Source organism: Camelus ferus, chromosome 21 (genome assembly GCF_009834535.1).
Source record: "Camelus ferus isolate YT-003-E chromosome 21, BCGSAC_Cfer_1.0, whole genome shotgun sequence".
Lineage (NCBI taxonomy): Eukaryota > Metazoa > Chordata > Mammalia > Artiodactyla > Camelidae > Camelus > Camelus ferus.
The window spans coordinates 8,537,197-8,556,984 of record NC_045716.1 but is presented as its reverse complement, the minus strand read 5'-3'; the positions used below and the strand labels follow the sequence as shown (position 1 = coordinate 8,556,984).

At 36.0% G+C, this 19,788-nt stretch overlaps 1 protein-coding gene across 2 annotated transcripts in view; it reads left to right on the top strand.

Moving 5' to 3' along the window:
• The window catches only part of RABGAP1L (RAB GTPase activating protein 1 like), a 563,059-nt gene that overhangs the window by 330,603 nt on the left and 212,668 nt on the right, over window positions 1-19,788 (top strand). For both annotated transcript variants that reach the window (XM_032463693.1, XM_032463694.1), the window contains exon 15: window positions 10,282-10,356. In XM_032463693.1, the coding sequence (XP_032319584.1) occupies window positions 10,282-10,356 (75 nt within the window). The remainder of the gene's footprint in view (window positions 1-10,281; window positions 10,357-19,788) is intronic.

The window sequence follows — 19,788 nt, the reverse complement described above, 5'->3', positions numbered from 1 at the left end:
CTCTCCTGTTTTCAGTATTGTTCCTAGATCTGTATTAAAAAGTGAGACAAATCAATATTTAGGTTAGAGTTTGGAGAAACATTTAACATATTGTGGTTAAAACTGGTAAACGTAACTACTGTCTACTGGTAGTAAGTCACCATATAGATCAGTACTTTAGCTTTATGGAGAAGCTAAGTGGGAATCTGTTTTAGAAGTTTAATCCCCTCTTGCATGCCCACGTAGCAGCCTCTCTATCTTGTTAGAGAACATCGTCTGATTTTCTTTTCATTCTTCCTGTGAGTCTGAGCTTCCTTCATCTTTATCTAAGTGCGATTGTCTGATAAAATAGTGCTATATGTTGCCCGTTCTTGGGACAAAAGAGGAATACCATTCTGTGTTTCCTGTACCAATCTGATAAAGATTTGCCTGTGAGAGTGTTTCAGGAGAAAGAAGATTGTAGATAAATCTTTGGACAATCTAGCTGTAAGACTAAAAACTTTTCATAACGATTTTAAGGTCATTCAAGAGCAGTTAGTGGTTACTGTGTTTTGGGATGGTAAAGAAAGCCCCGCTGTGGAAGATTATTTTCAAAGTTAGCATCTCTATCAGTGTAAAACAATTATTCACAAGGCAAAAAAAGTCATGTTTTCCATATTCATTTTAATAAGGAGAATTTACATTATATATAAATGTTAGCACTAACAAGATTAAGCTTTAACAACTATCTATGTTTTCACGTCTGAGTTTTAGCCTGTAGTCATATGTTAGTAAACATTTTACATAAAGAAATTAAAAGTTCTCCTTCCCTAAACCCAGAAGTTATGGTTTGAAAAATATTAAGCTGACCTTGATCAGACTGTCACTTCTTTTGAGGGTATGGAGTCTTATTATCTATTTCTCTTGAACCCCTAGCAAATCAGAAGATAGGCCTTTCTCTCTTCCATGGACCCAAACACATAAATATCTAAAGTGAATAATTTTGCACACAGTTGGTCTAATTGAATGTCTTAGTCTATTCAGGCTATGATTACAAAAATATCATTCACTGAGTAGCTTAAACCACAAAACATTTATTTACTCACAGTTCTTGAGGCTGGGGAGTCCAAGATCAAAGTGCCGGCGGATTTGGTATCTGGTGAGTGGTCACCTCCTGGTTCATAGATGGCCATCTTCTCACTGTGTCCTCGCGTGGCAGAAGTGGCAAGGGAGCTCTCTTGGGTCTTCTTTATGAGGACTGATACGATTCACAAGAGCTCTGCTTTCATGACCTAATCGCCTCCCAATGGCCCCACCTTGAAATAACCATCACATTGGGGAGCAAAACATACGCATTTGGGGGGAACACAGTCTATAGCAGTGATATGATAAATATATAAAGGGTTCAAGCTCTATATTTGAAACAGTTTGGATTGAAATCCTGGCTCTAGCTACATGACCTTGTCCAAGTTAATTACCCTCTCCAATAATCATTTTTCTTATCTCATAGGCTTTGTGGGGATTAATCGAAAACAGAAAAAGCACTTAGCACAGTGTCTGGCACGTAATACAGTGGTAAAGCCCTCTCATGCCATTGTACATGCCCTTTCTCTGCAGCATGCCTGAAGAATCTCTAATTCTTCCTTCAAGAATGTGAGGCCAAGCTTGCAGCAATTCTGGTCATGTCCTCTTCTTTAAGGTTAAGACAGCATGACCTTGTCTGAAATGCCTTTCTTGCCTTTAGCTCTACTCCTTGCACTATGGTTACCCACCCTTTCCCTCTGAGCTTCCGTATATCCATCAGCAGCTCTGTAACCGTGCACTTTTTCATTATATATGCTGAACTCTTCTACAAGACTCTAAGCTGAGGAGCATAGACTATATATTTTCATCTTTGTATCTATCTCACCCAGCACAATGTTTGATACATAATAGGTGGTTAGTAAATAGTGCCTTGCTGAATGACTATGTAAAGTACTCTTGGGGCCCCAGCCAGAAGAGTAGTCTATAGTCCAGAGCTGAGAGAAGAGACATAGTGAACACGCAGATTTTTTTCCCCCAAACTGTCAGGAAAATTTTTCAAATACATGGAAAAGCTCAAAGAATTGTGCAGTGACCATCCATAAACCTGTCACCCAAATTCTATAATTAAAATTTTGTTACCTTTTTAATAATTACATATCTACCCCTACACCTACCCCTCTATTCAATTAATTAATCCATTTTAATACTTTAAGGCATTTTAAATTAATTTGCAGACCCCAGGATCTCCCACCACACAACTAGTTATGTTAGAACCCAGCCCCACCCACCAGCAGCTGGCAGCCTCCACATGAGGAAGTCCTGGCAGCCAACCAGGTCAGGGGCCAGTCCTGACTACCAGCACACCCTGCCATGACAGAAAGGTCCACACCGTCCACATAAGGGGTGCCCCTAAAGCATAAAGCTTCAGTGACCAGTAGGCAGTATGCTGCTGTGCCCCATAAGACATCTCCTGTCTAAAGCCACTTCTCCAACTTCTCCAATATTGGGAAACATAACTGATTTGCATAATACATAGGAATAAACACAGAGAATTAAGCAAAATGAGGAGACAGAGGAATATGTTCCAAACAAAGGAACAATATAAAAACCTTAGAAAAAGTACTAAACCAAGAGGAAGTAATCAATCTGCTCAGTAAAGAGTTCAAGGTAATGATCATAGGGATGTTCAATGAACTTAGGAGAAGGATGAACACAGTGAGAATTTTAACAGAGTTAGACGATATAAAGAAGAACCAAACAGCTAAAGAATATAATAACCAAAATAAAAAATCTACTAGGAGAATCAATAGTAGATCACATGATACAGAGGAACAGATGAGTGAACTGGAAGACAGAGTAGGGAAATAACCTAAGCTGAATAGAAAAAAGAGAATTAAAAATAATAAGGATCATTTAAGAGACATATGGGACAATGTTAAGCATATTAACATTCATCTTATAGGGGTCTCAGAAAGAGGAGAGAGAGAAAAGGAAAGGGAATTTATTTGAGGACGTAACAGCTGAAAGTGTCCCTAACCTGTGAAAGGAAGTAGACACCCAGGCCCAGGAAGCACAGAGAGTCCCAAACAAGATGGACCCAAAGCAGTCTACATTAAGATACATTATAGTTAAAATGTCAAAAACTAGAAACAGAGAATCTTAAAAGCAGCAAGAGAAGAGCAACTAGTTATGTATCAGGGAACTCACACAAGACTATCAACTGACTTTTCAGCAGAAACTTCAGGCCAGAAGGAAGTGGCATGATATAGTTGTAGTGATGAAAGGATAAAACTTACAGTGAATACTCTACCCAGCAAGGTTCTCATTCAGATTTGAAAGACAAATAGTTCTACAGACAAGCAAAAGCTGAAAAGAAAAAATTCAGCACCACTAAACACTAAACCAGCTGTACAGGAAATGTTAAAGGGAACTTTCTAACCAGAAAAGAACAGACCATAAATATAAATATAAAAATTACAGAAGGAAAAATCTCACTGGTAAAGGCAAACATACAGTAAAAATAGTAGATCAACCAGTTATAAAGCTAGCACAAAAGTTAAGAGGAAAAAAACAGTAAAGTCATCTATAGCCACAGTAAGTAGTTAAGGAATACACAAAGTAAAAAAAAAAAAAAAAATATATATATATATATATATGTGTGTGTATATATATATATATATATATATATATATGTATGTATGTATGTATGTGTATATATATGTATAAATAAAATGTCAAAAACATTAAACATTGGGGACAGAGGAGTAAAAATGCAAAGTGGTTAGAATGCATTCCCACATAAGTGATCATCAACCTATACTTATATATATACATACACGTTGTTATGTATGAATCTCATGGTAACCACAAACCAGAAATCTATAATAGATACAGATGCAAGAAAAGGAAAAGTAATTAAAACATAACAGTAAAAATCAGTAAGGGAGAAAGCAAAAGAAGGAAAAAAAAGAACAAAAATGAACTACAAAATGACCAGAAAACAGTTAACAAAATAGTGATAAGTACACATTAATCAATAACTACATTAAATGTAAGTAGACTAAATGTTCCAGTCAAAAGACATAGAGTGGTGGAATGGGTTAAAAAACTAAGATTCTCATATATGCTTCCTACAAGAGACTAACTTGTTATCTAAAGAAACAGAATGAAAGTGAAAGGATGGAAAAAGATATTTCATGCAAATAGAAATGAAAAGAAAACTGGGGTAGCAATGCTTAGACAAAATATATTTTAAAACAAAGGCTGTAACAAGAGACAAAGAAGGACATTACGTAGTGATAAAAGGATTGCTCCAAGAAGAATATATGACAATTATAAATATGTATGTACCCAACATAGGAACACCTAAATACCCAAAGCAACTGTTAACAGAGAAACATAAATGGACAAATTGACAGTAACACAAAAGTAGTAGTCAACTTTACCACCCTGCTTACATCAAAGGACAGATCATCCAGGTAGAACAGAAAGAAAACACATTAAATGACACAATAGAACAGATGGACTTAATAGGTGTATATATATATATATAGAGAGAGAGAGAGAGAGAGAACATTCTATCTAAAAGTAGCAGTATACATTCTTTTCAAGTGCAGATGGAACATTACCCAGGATAGATTACATACTAGGTCACAAAATAAGTCTCAGTAAATTTAAGATTAAAATCAATTCAAGTATCTTTTCTGACCACAATGACATGAGACTAGAAATTAGCTACAAGATATAAACTACAAAAAACACAAACACATGGAGGATAAACAATATGCTATTAAACAACCAGTGGGTACTAAAGAAATCAGAGAGGAAATTTTAAAATACCTCGAGACAAATGAAAATGAAAACACAATGATCCAAAATCTGTGGGACACAAAAAGCAGTTCTAGGAGGGAAGTCTATCGCTATACAAGCTATCTCAGGAAGACAAGAAAAATCTCAAACAATCTAAACCTAAATAACTAGAAGAGGAACAAACAAAACCTCAAGTTAGTAGAGGGAAAGAAATCATAAAGATGAGAGCAGAAATGAATAAACACACAAAAAATAGAAAAGATCACTGAAACCAAACTCCTAAGAAAACATAGGCAGTATGCTCTTTGACATCAGTCTTAGGAATCTTTTTGGACATGTCTCTTTAGGCAAAGGAAACAAAAGCAAAAATAAATGGGACGACATCAAACTAAAAAGCTTTTTGCACAGTGGAGGAAATTATCGACAAAATAGAAAAGGCAATCTACTTAATGGGAAAAGATAATTGCAAATGATATATCTGATAATGGGTTGATATGCAAAATATATGAAGAACTAACACAGCTCAACATCAAGAAAACAACCCAACTGAAAAATGAGCAGAGGACCTGAATAGACATTTTTCTAAAGACATACAGATAGCCAGTGCACACATGAAAAAATGGATGATATCACTAATCATCAAGGAAAAGTAAATCAAAATCATAATGAGCTACAATCCCACACCTGTCAAAATGGCTGTTATCAAAAAGGTAACAAATAACAAGTCCTTCCAGCCAGCCAGGGGCACCCAATATGTGGTTCAAACCACTCACTCCCCAGGGAGAATCTCTGCCCATGAAATCTCCCCTTTCCTCTCTCTGAGTCTCCTTCCAAGGGCACAGGCCCCATCGCGATCATGTCTCTTTCCTTCCTACTTGGTTCTTTGTGGATCTTTCTTACAATCTTGGTTGTACAGGAGTCTTTCTGCCAGTTTCCAGTTAGTTTTCACTGAGAATTGTTTTACATGTAGGTGTGTTTTTCATGTGTTCATGGGAGGAGGTGAGTTTTGCATCCTACTTCTTCACTGTCTTCACCTCCTCTCCACTTGGCCACGTTCTTACTGGCCGCTCATAGATATTTCTTTGTAAAATGTCTTTTCCAGTCTTCTGTCCATTTTGCAGTTGGGTTGTCTGACATTGAGTTGTAGGAGTACTTTGTATATTCCGATTCAAGACTTTGCTTAGATACATTTGCAAATATTTTCCCAGTCTGCGGTTCACCTATTTATTTTCTTAATGGTGTCTTTTTATCAGTGGAGGTTTTAAAATTTTGATGATTTCTATAGTATTAATTTTTTTTTTAATTTAGTACTTCTGTGGCCGTGGCTGAGAAGCCTGTGCCTTTGCCAAGTTGTAAAGATATTCTTTGTTTCCACTGAGTAACTTTATAGTTTTAGTTCTATGTTTAGGACTATGATACATCTAGAATTAATTTTTGCATGTGAAGTGAGGTAGGAATAAAAGTTCATTTATTTCCCTCACATGGATATCGAATTGAGCACATTTGTTGAAACAATATTTATAATTTACATTTTTACATACATAAACAGTTTTCCTTCTCATTGTATTACTTGGTAACTTTGTTGAGATTAAATGACTATATAAGTCTGACTCTACTTCTAGACTTTTTATTCTGTTCTATTATTTGTCTATACTTGTATCCGTTTTACATTGTTAGATATACTTTTACATTAAGTGTTCAAAAGGCTTCTCTTCTGTTGCTTTCTCTTTTTTAGCATTTCCACTCTTGCTTTTTAGTTGTTATGGTCACCTTAGTTTGTTCTCTGAGTCTTCAAACCAATAAGTCTGCAATTTTATATTCAAGTTTTAGCCATCCAATGTGGTACCACTGGTGCATGATGTTCAGCCAAAGCCACAAAGAGAGAATTTTACTCAGTGTCATTCTCTTCTTCCCAAGTTTATTCTCCCCTCCAGTTTCTGCCTGCTTTTTGTTCAGTGCCTTCAAGAAGTTGTTTTATGTATTTTTCTAGATGTAGTTTGAATTTGTTACCAGAGGGAAGGTTGGTCTAGTAGAAATTACTCCTCCATTATAGAAGTGGTACTCAGGTGGTTTATGAAAGTCCGTCTGAGTGGGCATCTGGCCAGAGAAGCAGTTAAAGTGAGGAGTGGGGAGAGAAACGGTAAGTTTTGAGTAGAGGGAAATAATTTGGTTCAACTCAGAGAAAGCTTAGACTAAAGCCAAACAGTGCTTGGAAGAACTCCAGGGGAAAGAAGTTGCTAGAACACTGTGTTTTTTCAAACTGAGAATCATAAAATCAATTCAGTAGGTGGCCTCTGAAAAGTCATTTTTGCTGCTAACCTAATTTGAAACCATAACACAGCTAGAAAGTAAGATCAGTACATTACTGACTTGCCCTTTTATCCTCAGCTCTCCAGTTAGAGAATAGTTTGTGGGGTCCCTAAATTCACACCTTCTCTGTCTGGTGTGTTGTGGGCCTTCATTTTATATTGGACTTTTCTTATCACACAAATGAGTGTATAAATAAGCACAGTTCTCAATAAATGAAAAATATATTTATATAAAGATGGGTCAAACCTTTGTGAGTTATATCAGGGTCAGTGAAGCATGAATGACTTTAGAGATGCAGTTTTAAGGAATCCTCAACTTCAGCATCTTTCATGGGGATGGGAAGCCTTGAAAGTGTATTTATCTCTCATGTAACGTGGTCTCTTATCAGCAAATCCCAGAGTCCTTGTTCATGGAAAAGAAAGTGGCAGAGCACCATCAGGTGTAGTGTCAGAACCTTTCCCCTCTTTCTTTGTTTTTTGTTCCTTTTCTCTCTGTAACCCTTCTTCCAGCCCCTAACACACACACACACACACACACACACACACACGAGCTCTGGATAAAAATACAAACAAGGAATCAGAAATATAATTATTTAAATCAAAGAAAATTAAATAAGTAAAAGGATGCTAATCCATCTTTCAATTTTTAAAATTAGGCTGAGCTTTAGAAACGGGTGGTAATGAAGAAAAACTTCTTTCAGATTCATTAGGTAATGATTCCATGATCTAATTTTTCTCTCATTAGAAAAGAGTGTGATAATATCAGCATTAGCAGAGGAAAGTTAAAAGAGAGCAGTCATACTTCAAAAGACACCTAAGAGAATGAAGAGGCAGGCCACACCCTGGGAGAGAGTGCTGGCAATGCGCATGTCAGGGTGGCCTTGTCAACAGAATGTGTAAAGAACTCCCACGCATCAACAGTAGTAAGGTGTATAACCCAGTTAAACAAATGAGCAAGAACTTGAAGAGAAAGTCACAAAAGAATATGTATCAGTTGCCTTAAAGCACATGATAATATGCTCTATGTCATTAGCCAGCCAAGAAATGTAAGTCAAAATCACAGAATTAATCAAAAGAAAAATACTGGCAAAATCAAGTATTGACAAGGATGTGAAGCAATGAGTACTCGTACTTTTGCTGGTGAGGGTACAATAATTGTAAAACCACTTTGCAAAGTATTTCGGCAATTTCTTATAAAGTTAAACATACACTTATCATTTGAATTACAAACCTCCAACTCTAGGTATTTAACCAAGGAAGATGAGAGCCTATATCCACAGAAAGCCTTGTGTGCTTACATAACAACCTGATTCATACTAACCACAAAGAGGGAAAAAAAACCCCAAATATTCAATTAGGAGAATGGATAGACCATTTGTGGTATGTTTATTCAAAGGAGTACTACTCAGCGACTAAAAGGAATGGACTGCCAATGCATGCAACAACGTGAAAGAATCTCAGAAACATTACGGTGTGTGAAATAGGCCAGACACAAGAGAGGATACATATATTATATGACCCCATTTATATGAAATTCTTTAAAAATGCAAAGCTAATAATAGATTGTGAAAAGAAAAAAAAAATAAACAAATCACTAGCATCCTGAGGTGGAGGTGGTTTGACTGCAAAGAGGCATGAGAAACATTCTGAAATGATGAAAATATTCTATAATGATTAAGTTACATAAATAACCCAACTGGAGGAATTGTGCAGTTAAAATGTAAGCTGTATTTGAAGAAAGGGTTTTTTTTTTAACATTAAAAAAAAAGTTCAAGTCCCTGTACGCTACCTTGGCTGTAGCAGATACCACACTTGCCCTCCTATTGTCACCCTTCCTGGCTATCATTGATAACCATTGTCTTGGTCAGAAATAACGTTTATACTCACAAAATCATAGTGCATTGTACTAAGTACGTTAAATGGAGATCCTCTCACTAAAATGAAGCACGACAGATAGATGGGGTACATGGAATGGGATACATGTCCAGGATTCAGCAGTGCAGTTGGGGTGTTTGTCTCTTAAAAAATAAATGTGGGAGTATATGAATGATCTTTGTTCATTCTAAATTAGGGGTCAGTAAACTATGGCCCCATGCTATCTGCTTTTGTAATACCCATGAGTCACAAATGGTTTTTATGTTGTGAGTGGTTGTTTAAGAAAAGAAAAATAATATGCAGCAGATATGTTTAAGTATCCCTCAAAGCCTAAAATATTTACTATTTGGAATTTCACAGCGAAAGCTGACTAATTCCTGTTTTTTACTCTTTGATCAGCACAGTCCACCTACTGTAACTGGTTCCGCCTCTTGAAAACTTGAACAGGGTGTCTTTTTTTAAAAAAGTTATAATCTGAGCAGTTTGAAGTTCTAGTTAGTGTATGTTAAGCATATAACCTTACTTCCTTTGCTGTAGAGACTAAAGTGAGTATTAAGTTGAACAGTGTAATGGCTGCTTCTCAAGGAGAACTGTTTCCTGTGAACGGGCCTCTTTGGCACTGTACTAGCAGGCCTGATTAGACTGATGCTAAAGATGGTGAATAGCCAGAACACCTGTGGCAGTGGGTGTATATGTGGCCTAAGGCTCTCTCTCAGCCATTCAGAAAAAAAAAAAAATTCAGAGCAATACTGAATATTTCTGGTTGGCCCCAGTGGTATAGATGGGAGGAGTTGTTTTTACACTTCAGCCTTGGGAAAATGGGAGAGTAGTTTAGAAGGTGGTTGAGAACATATAGAGACTACCGAGGGTGATTTTTTGGGTCATTTGTCACACCACTTTGCTAGCATTAAGGTCTCCCTCCACATAGTGCATTAGAACACCCACGTCAGTGGTAGAACCTTCCTACCCTCTTCCACCTTTTGCTCCTGTCTCCCACAGACTTGTTTGACTGACCACAAACCATAATGGATCTTTAAAAGTTAATTGAGGTGCTCTGAGCATCTCTCTATTCCAAACTCTAACGGTGAACCTGGGGAAGATGGGACATCTAGAATTGCCTTAGGAAATGTGCCGCCGTTTTGAGGGATCCCGCTGTGCTAATGGCTCACACATTCAAGTTGAGGGCTCAGTGAAATTGTGGTGGACAGCCCGGAGACAAAAATGAGCAGCAGCTCGATGTGAGCTAGCACTTAAGTTAAAATCTGTGACTGTTTCTGATATTTCTTTCTCTTCACCTTTTCTCTAGGCCTACTCTGTCTATGACGAAGACATTGGGTACTGTCAAGGACAGTCTTTCCTTGCTGCTGTGTTGCTGCTGCACGTAAGTAGTTTTCCGTGTAATAAATGGCATGGTGCTGCCAAGTTTATTTTGTCTTTTGCTTGGCTTTTGTTCTCCGTTTTTCATTCTCCATTTACCTGATGGAGATTGCACATGACATATCTTTTTAGAAATGTACTTTTGGTGATGAAGTAAGAGATCTGATGTCAAAATCAGGACAGTTTCTCAATAGAATTAATTTTGCTGGCTACAAGGGAATAAATTGCTTTTCTGTAGTTATTTTTAACGAGAACCTTCTAGAACTAAAGAAGTCAATGTAACTGGCCAAATATGAATAGGACCAGCACCATTATGAAGGAATGTGACAAGACAGTCTTTTATCTTTTCTGTGGTTTATTTTTGTATTCTCTTTTGCCTCTCCGTCAGCTTCATTTAACGGGACATTTATTGAGAATCAGTTGTCAGTACTGGTCTAGGAAGTGGGATTACAAATATGAATAATTTATCGTTTGTGTTCTCAGAGGCCTTATGGGCGAGGATGGGGCACAGATAATGTAGGCACGTATTTATTGTATTTATTCTTTTTATGTATCTGTGTTGATTTTTCTGATGGTCACTATAGAGGAACTTACACTGTGCTAAGTGACAGTGACAGAGTGAGAGAATAGAGAGAATTACCCGACCCAGCTCTGCTAGAACTACCATGAGAGACTTTCTGGAGGAGGTGGTAGCTTTGCCAAGACATAAATAATTGAGGTTGGGGAGGCGAGGGGGGAAAGAGGGAGCACAGATTGCTAGACAAAAGGGACAACATGAGCAAGTGTGTGGAAACCCAAAGGGCACAGCATATAAAGGGAACACTATGAAATGACAGTTTCTATTCAGTTGCTATAGAAATTGTGTGCAGAAAGAGTTATGAGGTAAAAATGGTCAGATGGGCAGGGACCAAGTTATGAAAACTTTTTAATAATATCAAGCAATGTGGGCTTTATTCTAAATCTAATGGTGAGCCGTTGATCAGTTCGAAGTAAAGGAATGACAGTCAAATGTTTATTTCAGATAAATTCTTATCACACCCGTGTAGAGAGTGGAACTGAAGGGAGCAAGCAGTAGCAAGAGAGACCAGTTAGGAAATATCGGTCTAAATGAGGAATATTGAGACCCAGAGAAAAAGAAACAATTAAAATCATGCAGCAGGCAAAATTGGTGGGTTTCATGGGTGGACTGACAAAGAAAAAGTCAAAGGTAGCAGGCCTAGTTCTCTAGCTTTGTTGACTGGGTAAATTATGGTATTTTGAGCTGAGACAGAAAACATGTCCATTGAGACTGAACGGAGAAAAACCCTTTGGGAGTTGATGCATTTTGTTTTGAATTTTTTTTGTTCGGAGTATTTTTTGGGGTATCTGGGTAAAGCTATTCAGCAATCAACTGTATACTGGAGACTAATGTGGGGGAGAAATCAAAGCTGAAATCGTGAGAGTGGATTAGACCATTTAAGAAGAATAAATAGAAGAGGAAGACTAGGATAGAGCCCAGGAATGCCGAGTATTTGAAGGGCTGATGAGGAAGAAGAATCCTTGAAGACTTTCTGGATTTTCAGTTAGACAAGAAGCATTGTATAATGTCAGATGCAGCAGAGGGGTCCAGCAAGTTTAAAACAAAAGCATTTCTTTTAGGTTTGCGTTCTGGAAATGAAGAACAATTATCATAGATTCATGGTCCTAATTCTGATGATATGATTCTAGTGATAATACTGATATATGGTGGTTCTATTGTGATTATTCACTTTGTTTAACTTCGAGTTTCATGTCTTTCTCTGTGGCGTTATCATCTGTTTATGGTCTTTCTGATCTCCTAAGCTGTCCTCCTTTCTTCGTCATCCCCATGGCCCATCTTCTTGGGTTCCCTGTGATAATCAAGCACTTCATGGCCGCAAATTCTTGGGGCTTTTTTCTACTACTAAACCCATCTAGTATCTGGAATAGTCAGGTTCCTACCACAAGGAGCTGGAGACTGTGAACAATGACATGGATGTATTCACCAAAGCTCAAAGCCATTGTTCTTCTAAAAGTTTTTATAATCGCTTCAATAAGAAGCTCGTGTTCAAGCCTTGGGTGGTGAAGCTCTGTCTTCCACAGAGTAATCTTTGAATATATCACAGTTTAGCATTTTAGGACTGCAGCCCTGTTCCACACATTATGATATATTGTCTAAGTTTCAATGAGAAGGATCTCTCTCCAGGAAATCTGTCTTCATACTTAACAGAAGTTTAGTTAATCGTAAGTTTGTATTTATTTGGACACACTTCCTCCCTGAAAAAAAGAGAGACAGTGATTCAAATAACTAGAAAACTCAAATAACCCAGTTTTGTTTTGTTTTGTTTTTTTACATTATCTACTTTCCTATTATAAGGGTTATGGAAAGTCAACCATAGTAAACTTTACTCAACAAAGTTGCTTCCAAAGTATGTCACAAGATGAACAGAAATTCAGTCTAGTCTCTTACACCTTCTGCATTAATAGAATTATGCAGTTGTTGCCATGCTTGTACCTGACTTGTAAAAATAACTGGAAATATAGATGCCTTCAGAATCCTGGAGGAAGGATGGACTGATAGTCAGCATCATGTTAACGAAAAACATACTATATTGTGATTCTTAATTGAAAGTATGGCAATAATTCTGTTAAACAGCGTATTTCATTTACTAACCAACCCATCCATTAACCAATTTGAATAAGATAACTGTAATTTTTTCTTTTCCATATTTTATTTTCGTCTCCATGGTTTAAACAAATAGAAGAATACAGTCTAGTTTAAACAATTTATCAAATGCACTGAGGTTCCAGGGAGATACGTTGTTAGGGTCGTACTGACTAATTTTTTATCAGTTACATAAGCTGTTGCTTCTTTTTGCTGCCAGACGTCCTTTGGCAGCTCCATATTAATCATTGTCAGAACCTGCTTCTTTTGGGGATGCTCGCCCATGATCATTTATATTTCACAGTCACTGCCTAAGAGGAAGGAAAGACCAAAAACGAAAGTAGGTTCAAAAACAAAAATTTAGAATTTTTAAGTTTTTCCATGTCTAAATAGTTTTAAGCAATAAGTATCTTCTCCTAGTGCTTGGAAATTTCCAAATGCTTTCATAATAGCTTTGTAATTTGCAGCAGTTTAAGCAGTGGAAGAATTCAGTGTTTATCACACAGCTGCTATAGTTATAAGTATTGATGGAATTACAAGAAATTTATCATTTACAGGTGGAAAAAATGTTACAGAACAGATTGCTTATAACCATTATAGTGTTTATCTGCCTTTGAAGTTAAATATGTAATAATTACCAGTAATATATCATCATTATATTATTAGCCTGTGCTTAGTTGGAAGTATAATAAATAATGTCCTTTATATATTTCACTCTAAAAAGTCATATAAAATATTTTAGGTAATTTTTAACCCAATATATTTCTCTCACATATTTATTGTCAAGCAGCTTTATGAGTTTTTTAATTGAACATACACTTTTCTAGACTTGCAGAAGATTATGCTCCTTTTTAAGGTTAAATCACTACATGTGCACTAATATCACCTTGTATGGAAGCTTTCCAACTGCAAAAAATTATTTTTGGATAACAGAGAATGTCTGAAAGTATTTAATTTTTTCAAAAACTGTGACTAGGCAGAACTCCTTTGGAAACTAGTTTGGCTTTATCTGATGAAGATATGCATACCAGGCAGTTTCATTCCTAAATATGTACTAAATATATACTGTAGTCAAATTTATGAACAGGTTCACTGAAATGATCTATTAAAATAGTTTAAGAATCGGTGTTTGTAATAGTCAGACATCTCAAATGCCCACTATTATAATGTCTAATATTAGAATTGTAATTAGACATTAAAATGGATAAATTGTGTTATATTCATATTGTGGAACACTATAAGCAATGTAAGGAATGTTTTATACTACAGAGTTTAATGGCAATGAATCACATAAATATAAGGTTTTAGTAGGAAAGCAAATTATGTATATCATTTGGTATGATTCCATTTAGTATAAAGTTCAGTAACAGACAAAACTAAGCTCTATTTTTAGGATGCTACATAGATGGAAAAAATATAAAAAACACCAATGCAGTGATTACTGTTAAAGTCAGGCCAGTGATTTCTCTGAGGAGAAACTGGGAGTCATGACTCAAAGGGGACATATAGGGAAGCTTCAGGAGTATTAACGATGTTCTGGTTCTAAAGCTGTTTTTATTTCATCATCATTTATTCATTAAAGTATAAATTTAACTTTTATATATTTTTCTGTATGTCATATTTCAAAATAAAATAAGATTTAAAAATTACAAATCTTTTAGTGCTCCTCCCAAAAAAGACAAGTTTAAGATAAGATTTAACCAGGGGACTTAAGAAATATGAAGCAGATCTACTTTTTTCGTTTTCCTGAAAATAAAGATTCCGTGGAGTCCAGAGTAACAAAATAGAGGCTTCCTAGTGTCTCTATGTATTGATAAATAAAGGTATTTTTACCGTTACATTATTTGGGAGTTTTCTGCTACATGTGACATGACCATAACTTAAAGTAGCTTAAATTAAAAAGAAACTATATTGGCTCGCATAATTGGGAAGTCCAGAGCATAGATAATTTTGATGTGGTTGAATTCCAGAGTTCATATTTTGTAGTCAGGAATCTCTGTCTCCGCATCTGTTTTAAATTTTCTTGCCTTAGTTTTATGGGCAGGCCACAGAGTAGGCAGCCTGGCTGTGGGCTCGCCCAGCTGTGTATCCTTTCAGCTTTGAAACTTCATTTAGAAGGGACCATCTTTTGCTATAGCTCCTGCATTTAAAAACAAACAAACAAGCAAACAAACAAACAAGCAAACAAACCCTGAAGGGCTGTGACTGGCCTGCTTTAGGAAACTGCCATCCTTGAATCAATTACTGAAGCCAGGAAGGTGGGGTACTCTGATTGGCCCAGCCCAGGTCTTGAGTCCACCTCCGTATTCTCAGTGAATGAGTCAGTTCCTCCTGAACAATGGAATGATTTTCCTACAAGAAAGGAGATTTTTGATATCAGATGATAAAGGGATAGGACGATAGATACATCACATTATCTTACAGTGATTCTTTACTCCAAGAGTTTTAACATATTTTTAATATGTCCTTCCATATTCCTATTCCTAGTCACCTTTTCCTTATAAACCCAAGAGATTTTCCTGTTCTGTGTTAATTCTTGCATCAGTGCTTTGGAGCCATTTCCTAGCATCTTCTCCCTGTGTCCTCTAAATATGCTCAAGACATTTTACTTTTTAAAAAAATTCTCTTTTGATCCTCCCATTTAGCTATCTCAGGTTTCTCTGCCCTTTCAAAGTTGAACTCCTTCAAAGGATAGTAAAAAGCACAACTGTGAATATGAACTATGATTTAATGTCTTTCAAATTATATGACCTTGGACAAGTTTCCTAAGCTTCAGTTTTTTTCCACTTATAAACTGGAAATAATATTATCATCCTTCTAGAGTTTTTATGAATACTGAATATCTTATGAGTGTAAGAGTAAAGAGTCTTATTTTGTATCTTGTACCAAAAGAGTGCAGCCATGGGATTAAATCCAGACTTTGCTTAATAGATGTGTAGTTATTGACAAAACACTTAACTTCTTTGAACTTCGCTGGTGTAACATTGAAAATGTAAAAATAAAACCTCCTTTACAGAATTTTTGTAAGGATCAAATGGGGTCATGAATGAATGCCTCTAATAATGGTAGCTGCTGCTGGTTTTTTCTAAAATTAATGATTATTTCCCCAGCCAATTTTCTTTTGGACCCTGGTCCCACCAGCTTATATTGATCACACATAGCAAACTAATATGTTGTACAGTATGTTTTATGGCTTACAAATAGACATTAAATTTAAATGTATTTTAGCATGTATTTGATTTAAAGGAAAATAAACAACCAGAAGTTTTCATTCTGTTTGCTTTTGAATATGGAAATGAAAAATGAAGACTCATAAGTTTATGATTTTCAGATAGTCTCACCTTTGTTGAAGAAAACAAAAAAATCAGTGGAATATTCATTACCTTCGTGGAGAAAGGTAGATTGACTACAAACAAGTGTGAAACACAATCACAATTAAATAGAAAATTTAAATAACGAAATTATTTCAAATTATCAACATTAATTTTACTTCAAAAAACATCTTGATGTATGTTACTTCAGGTAAGTCTTAAACACTTTTGACGTACCTGGGCTGCTTTGTTTTATGGTTCATCACAGAGAGAAGCAGTGAAGCTTGGAGACTGGCTGTGTTCAGTGATGACCTCTGTTAGTACAGATGGCAGATCATTATCAGCATTTGTTACCAAACAGTGATTACATCATGTTTGATTCTCAGATCTGTGCATGTGAGGCAGGTATTTAGTTTTGTATTTCAGAGAGCCATAGATGACAATTTGATATCTTAAATTACAAGATTTAAATCTTTATCTCCCCCTTTTCCCAGTAAAATAATACTGATTTGTTGATGAAGTTCTTATACACAACAAAGATGGATATTCACTGTAAGAGACACATCATGCTCTGACACCTTAATATTTATTTAAAAATGTATTGTTCTTTGGCCTTGAGGCTTATGCAGCTCTGGAAGTTTTACATTGAGAAGGCTAAGGAACATCAATTGGATTGGCATTTGGGACTGTGGGTGTGTCTTGAAGTCACATTTGCATAACAACCTCATGCTTTTATTGGTTTATTTAGCTATCAAGTGCTACATAACAAATTACCTCAAAACTTAGTGTAAAACAACAAACACTTATGATTTCATAGTCTCTGGCATGGCTTAGTGGGTGCCTCTGCCTCAAAGCTCTTTCATGAGGCTGCCATCAAGATGTCATCCAGGGCTGTGGTCTCATTTGAGTTTAACTGAGGAAGGATCTACTTACAAACTGACTCACAGAGTTGTCAGCAGCCTCACAGGCTGCTGGCCAGAGGTCACTCTCAGTTCCTTGCCACATGAGCCTCTCCAAAGGGCAGCTCTCAACACAACAGCTGGCTTCATCAGAGCCAGCAAATAAGAGTTCATGAAAGTAGAGCAAGACAGAAGCCACAGTCTTTTTGTAACCTAACCAGGAAGTGGCATTCCATCATTTTGCTGTGTTCTAGCTATTGGAAGTGAATCATTAGGTCAGCCTATACTCAAGACAAGGGAATTACACAAAGGCATGAAGACCAGGAGGTGGGATCATTGGGACATCTCAGAGGCTAACACACCTAAATTGAGATGCTGTAAGGCTTAATGGTTAATCCCAGAGCTAGACTGCCCAGATTTGAATTTCAGCTCTGCCAACTTCAGCTGTGTGACCTTGGACTAGTCGCTTACCCTCTCTGTACTTCAGTGTTCTCATATGGAAAGTGGGCATGATATTAGTACCTACTTTACAGGGTTCTGTGGGGATTAAAAGAGTTGGTATATGCAAGGCACTCAGACCAGTGTCTGGCACATTGTTAAGCACTGTGTAAATGCCTGCTGTTGTTGTCGTAAGTCAATAAAAATAGCAAAGTTTCAAAAAATAAATTAAAATATATTGTTCAGTGGTTTATTGTAATTTAGACATATCATTTGCATATCAGTGATAAATTGGGTTGTCTAGTTCAATGAAATATTAACCATTATAATAAGTTAGTCATTTTAATATATTTTTTAAAAAATAGATGCCAAAATATTACCTAGTGAGGGAACCTACTCCTGCAGTAAAGTGAAGTTTGACAATACAGCTGGGTATTGATTCTCAGATCTTGATTGATTTTTTAATATTAATTGAGAGATGAGCTCAACAGCCAATAGAAAATACAAATAATACAAAAATGTCTTATATTTAGCATTTATAATAATATTTTAAAAATCACATATTAATATAGTTACACATGGGTTCCTCTTACTTCCACACCAGTCCTTTCCTTCTACATTTTTGTTGGCTCTTTCCTTTACTGTTGGCAACAGATTGCTCTGTATAAGTGACATGCTTTCATTGATAAAGACAGATGTATTCAGAGTTTTGCTGAAATTATCTTAAATATTTAACACTTGCTGTTTATTCTTCTCAAGTATACATGGAACATATTCTTGGATAGATCATATGTTAGGTCACAGAAAAAGTCTCAATAAATTCAAGATAGAAATTATATAAAGTAGCTTCTATAACAATATTATTAAACTAGAATTTAGTAATAAGAGGAAAATCCACAAATATGTGCAAATTAAAAAACACACTCCTGAACATACAATGGATGAAAGAAGGGAAATTAAAAAAAAACATTTTGAGACAAATTAAAACAGAAACACAACAAATCAAAATGTATGGGATACAGGAAAAGCAGTTCTAAGAGGGAATTTTAAAGTGATAAATACATACAACAAGAAAAGAGAAATATCTCAAGTGAACAACTTAACTTTATACCTCAAGGACCTAGAAAAAGTAGTACAAACTAAGCCCAAAGCTAGTAGAAGGAAGAGAATAAAGACTAGAAGACAAATAAAATAGAGAATAAGAAAAATAATGGGAAAGATTAACAGAACTAGGAGTTGGCTTTTTGAAAAGATAAACAAAGTCACATACTTTTAGCTAGATTAACCAAGAAAAAAAGAGAGAGGATCCAAATAAATAAAATAATTTTTAAAAGAGGAGACATCACAACTGATGCCACAGAAATACAAAGAGTCATAAGAGACTACTATGAAAAATTATATGGAGAACCTGGAAAATGAATAAATTTTAAGGAACACACAACTGATGCTATAGAAAATCTGAAGAGACCAATAACAAGTAAGGAGACTGAATCAGGAATCAAAACCCCCTCAACAAATAAAACCCAGACCAGATGTGTTCCCTGGTGCATACTATGGAACACTTAAATAATTAGTTCCAATCCTTTTCAGACTCCTCCAGAAAATTGAAGAGAAGGGAAAACTCCCAGACTCATTTTACAAAGCAGGCTTTACCCTGATACCAAAGCCGGAGAAGGATAGTACCAGGAAGGAAAACTATAAGCCAATATCCCTGATGGATGTAGATGTAAAGATTCTCAACAAAATACTGGCAAGCTGGATTGAACAACACATTAAAAGCATCATCTACCATGGTCAAAAGGGAAAAAAAAAGTAAACCATGATCAAATGGGATTCATGCCTGGGTTGCAAGAATGGTTCAATATATGCAAATCACAAAAGTGATGTGTCACATTAATTAGAATGAAAGATAAAAATCATATGATCATCTCAATAGATGCAGGAAATCATTTGACAGAATGCAACATCCATTCGTGAGAACTCTCAGCATACTGGATATAGAAGGCATGTACCTCAGCATAATGAAGGTCATATATGACAGGCCAACAGCTGACATCATACTCAGTGGTGAAAAGTTGAAAACTTTTCCTCTGGACATACAGGTGGCCAACAGGTACATGAAAACG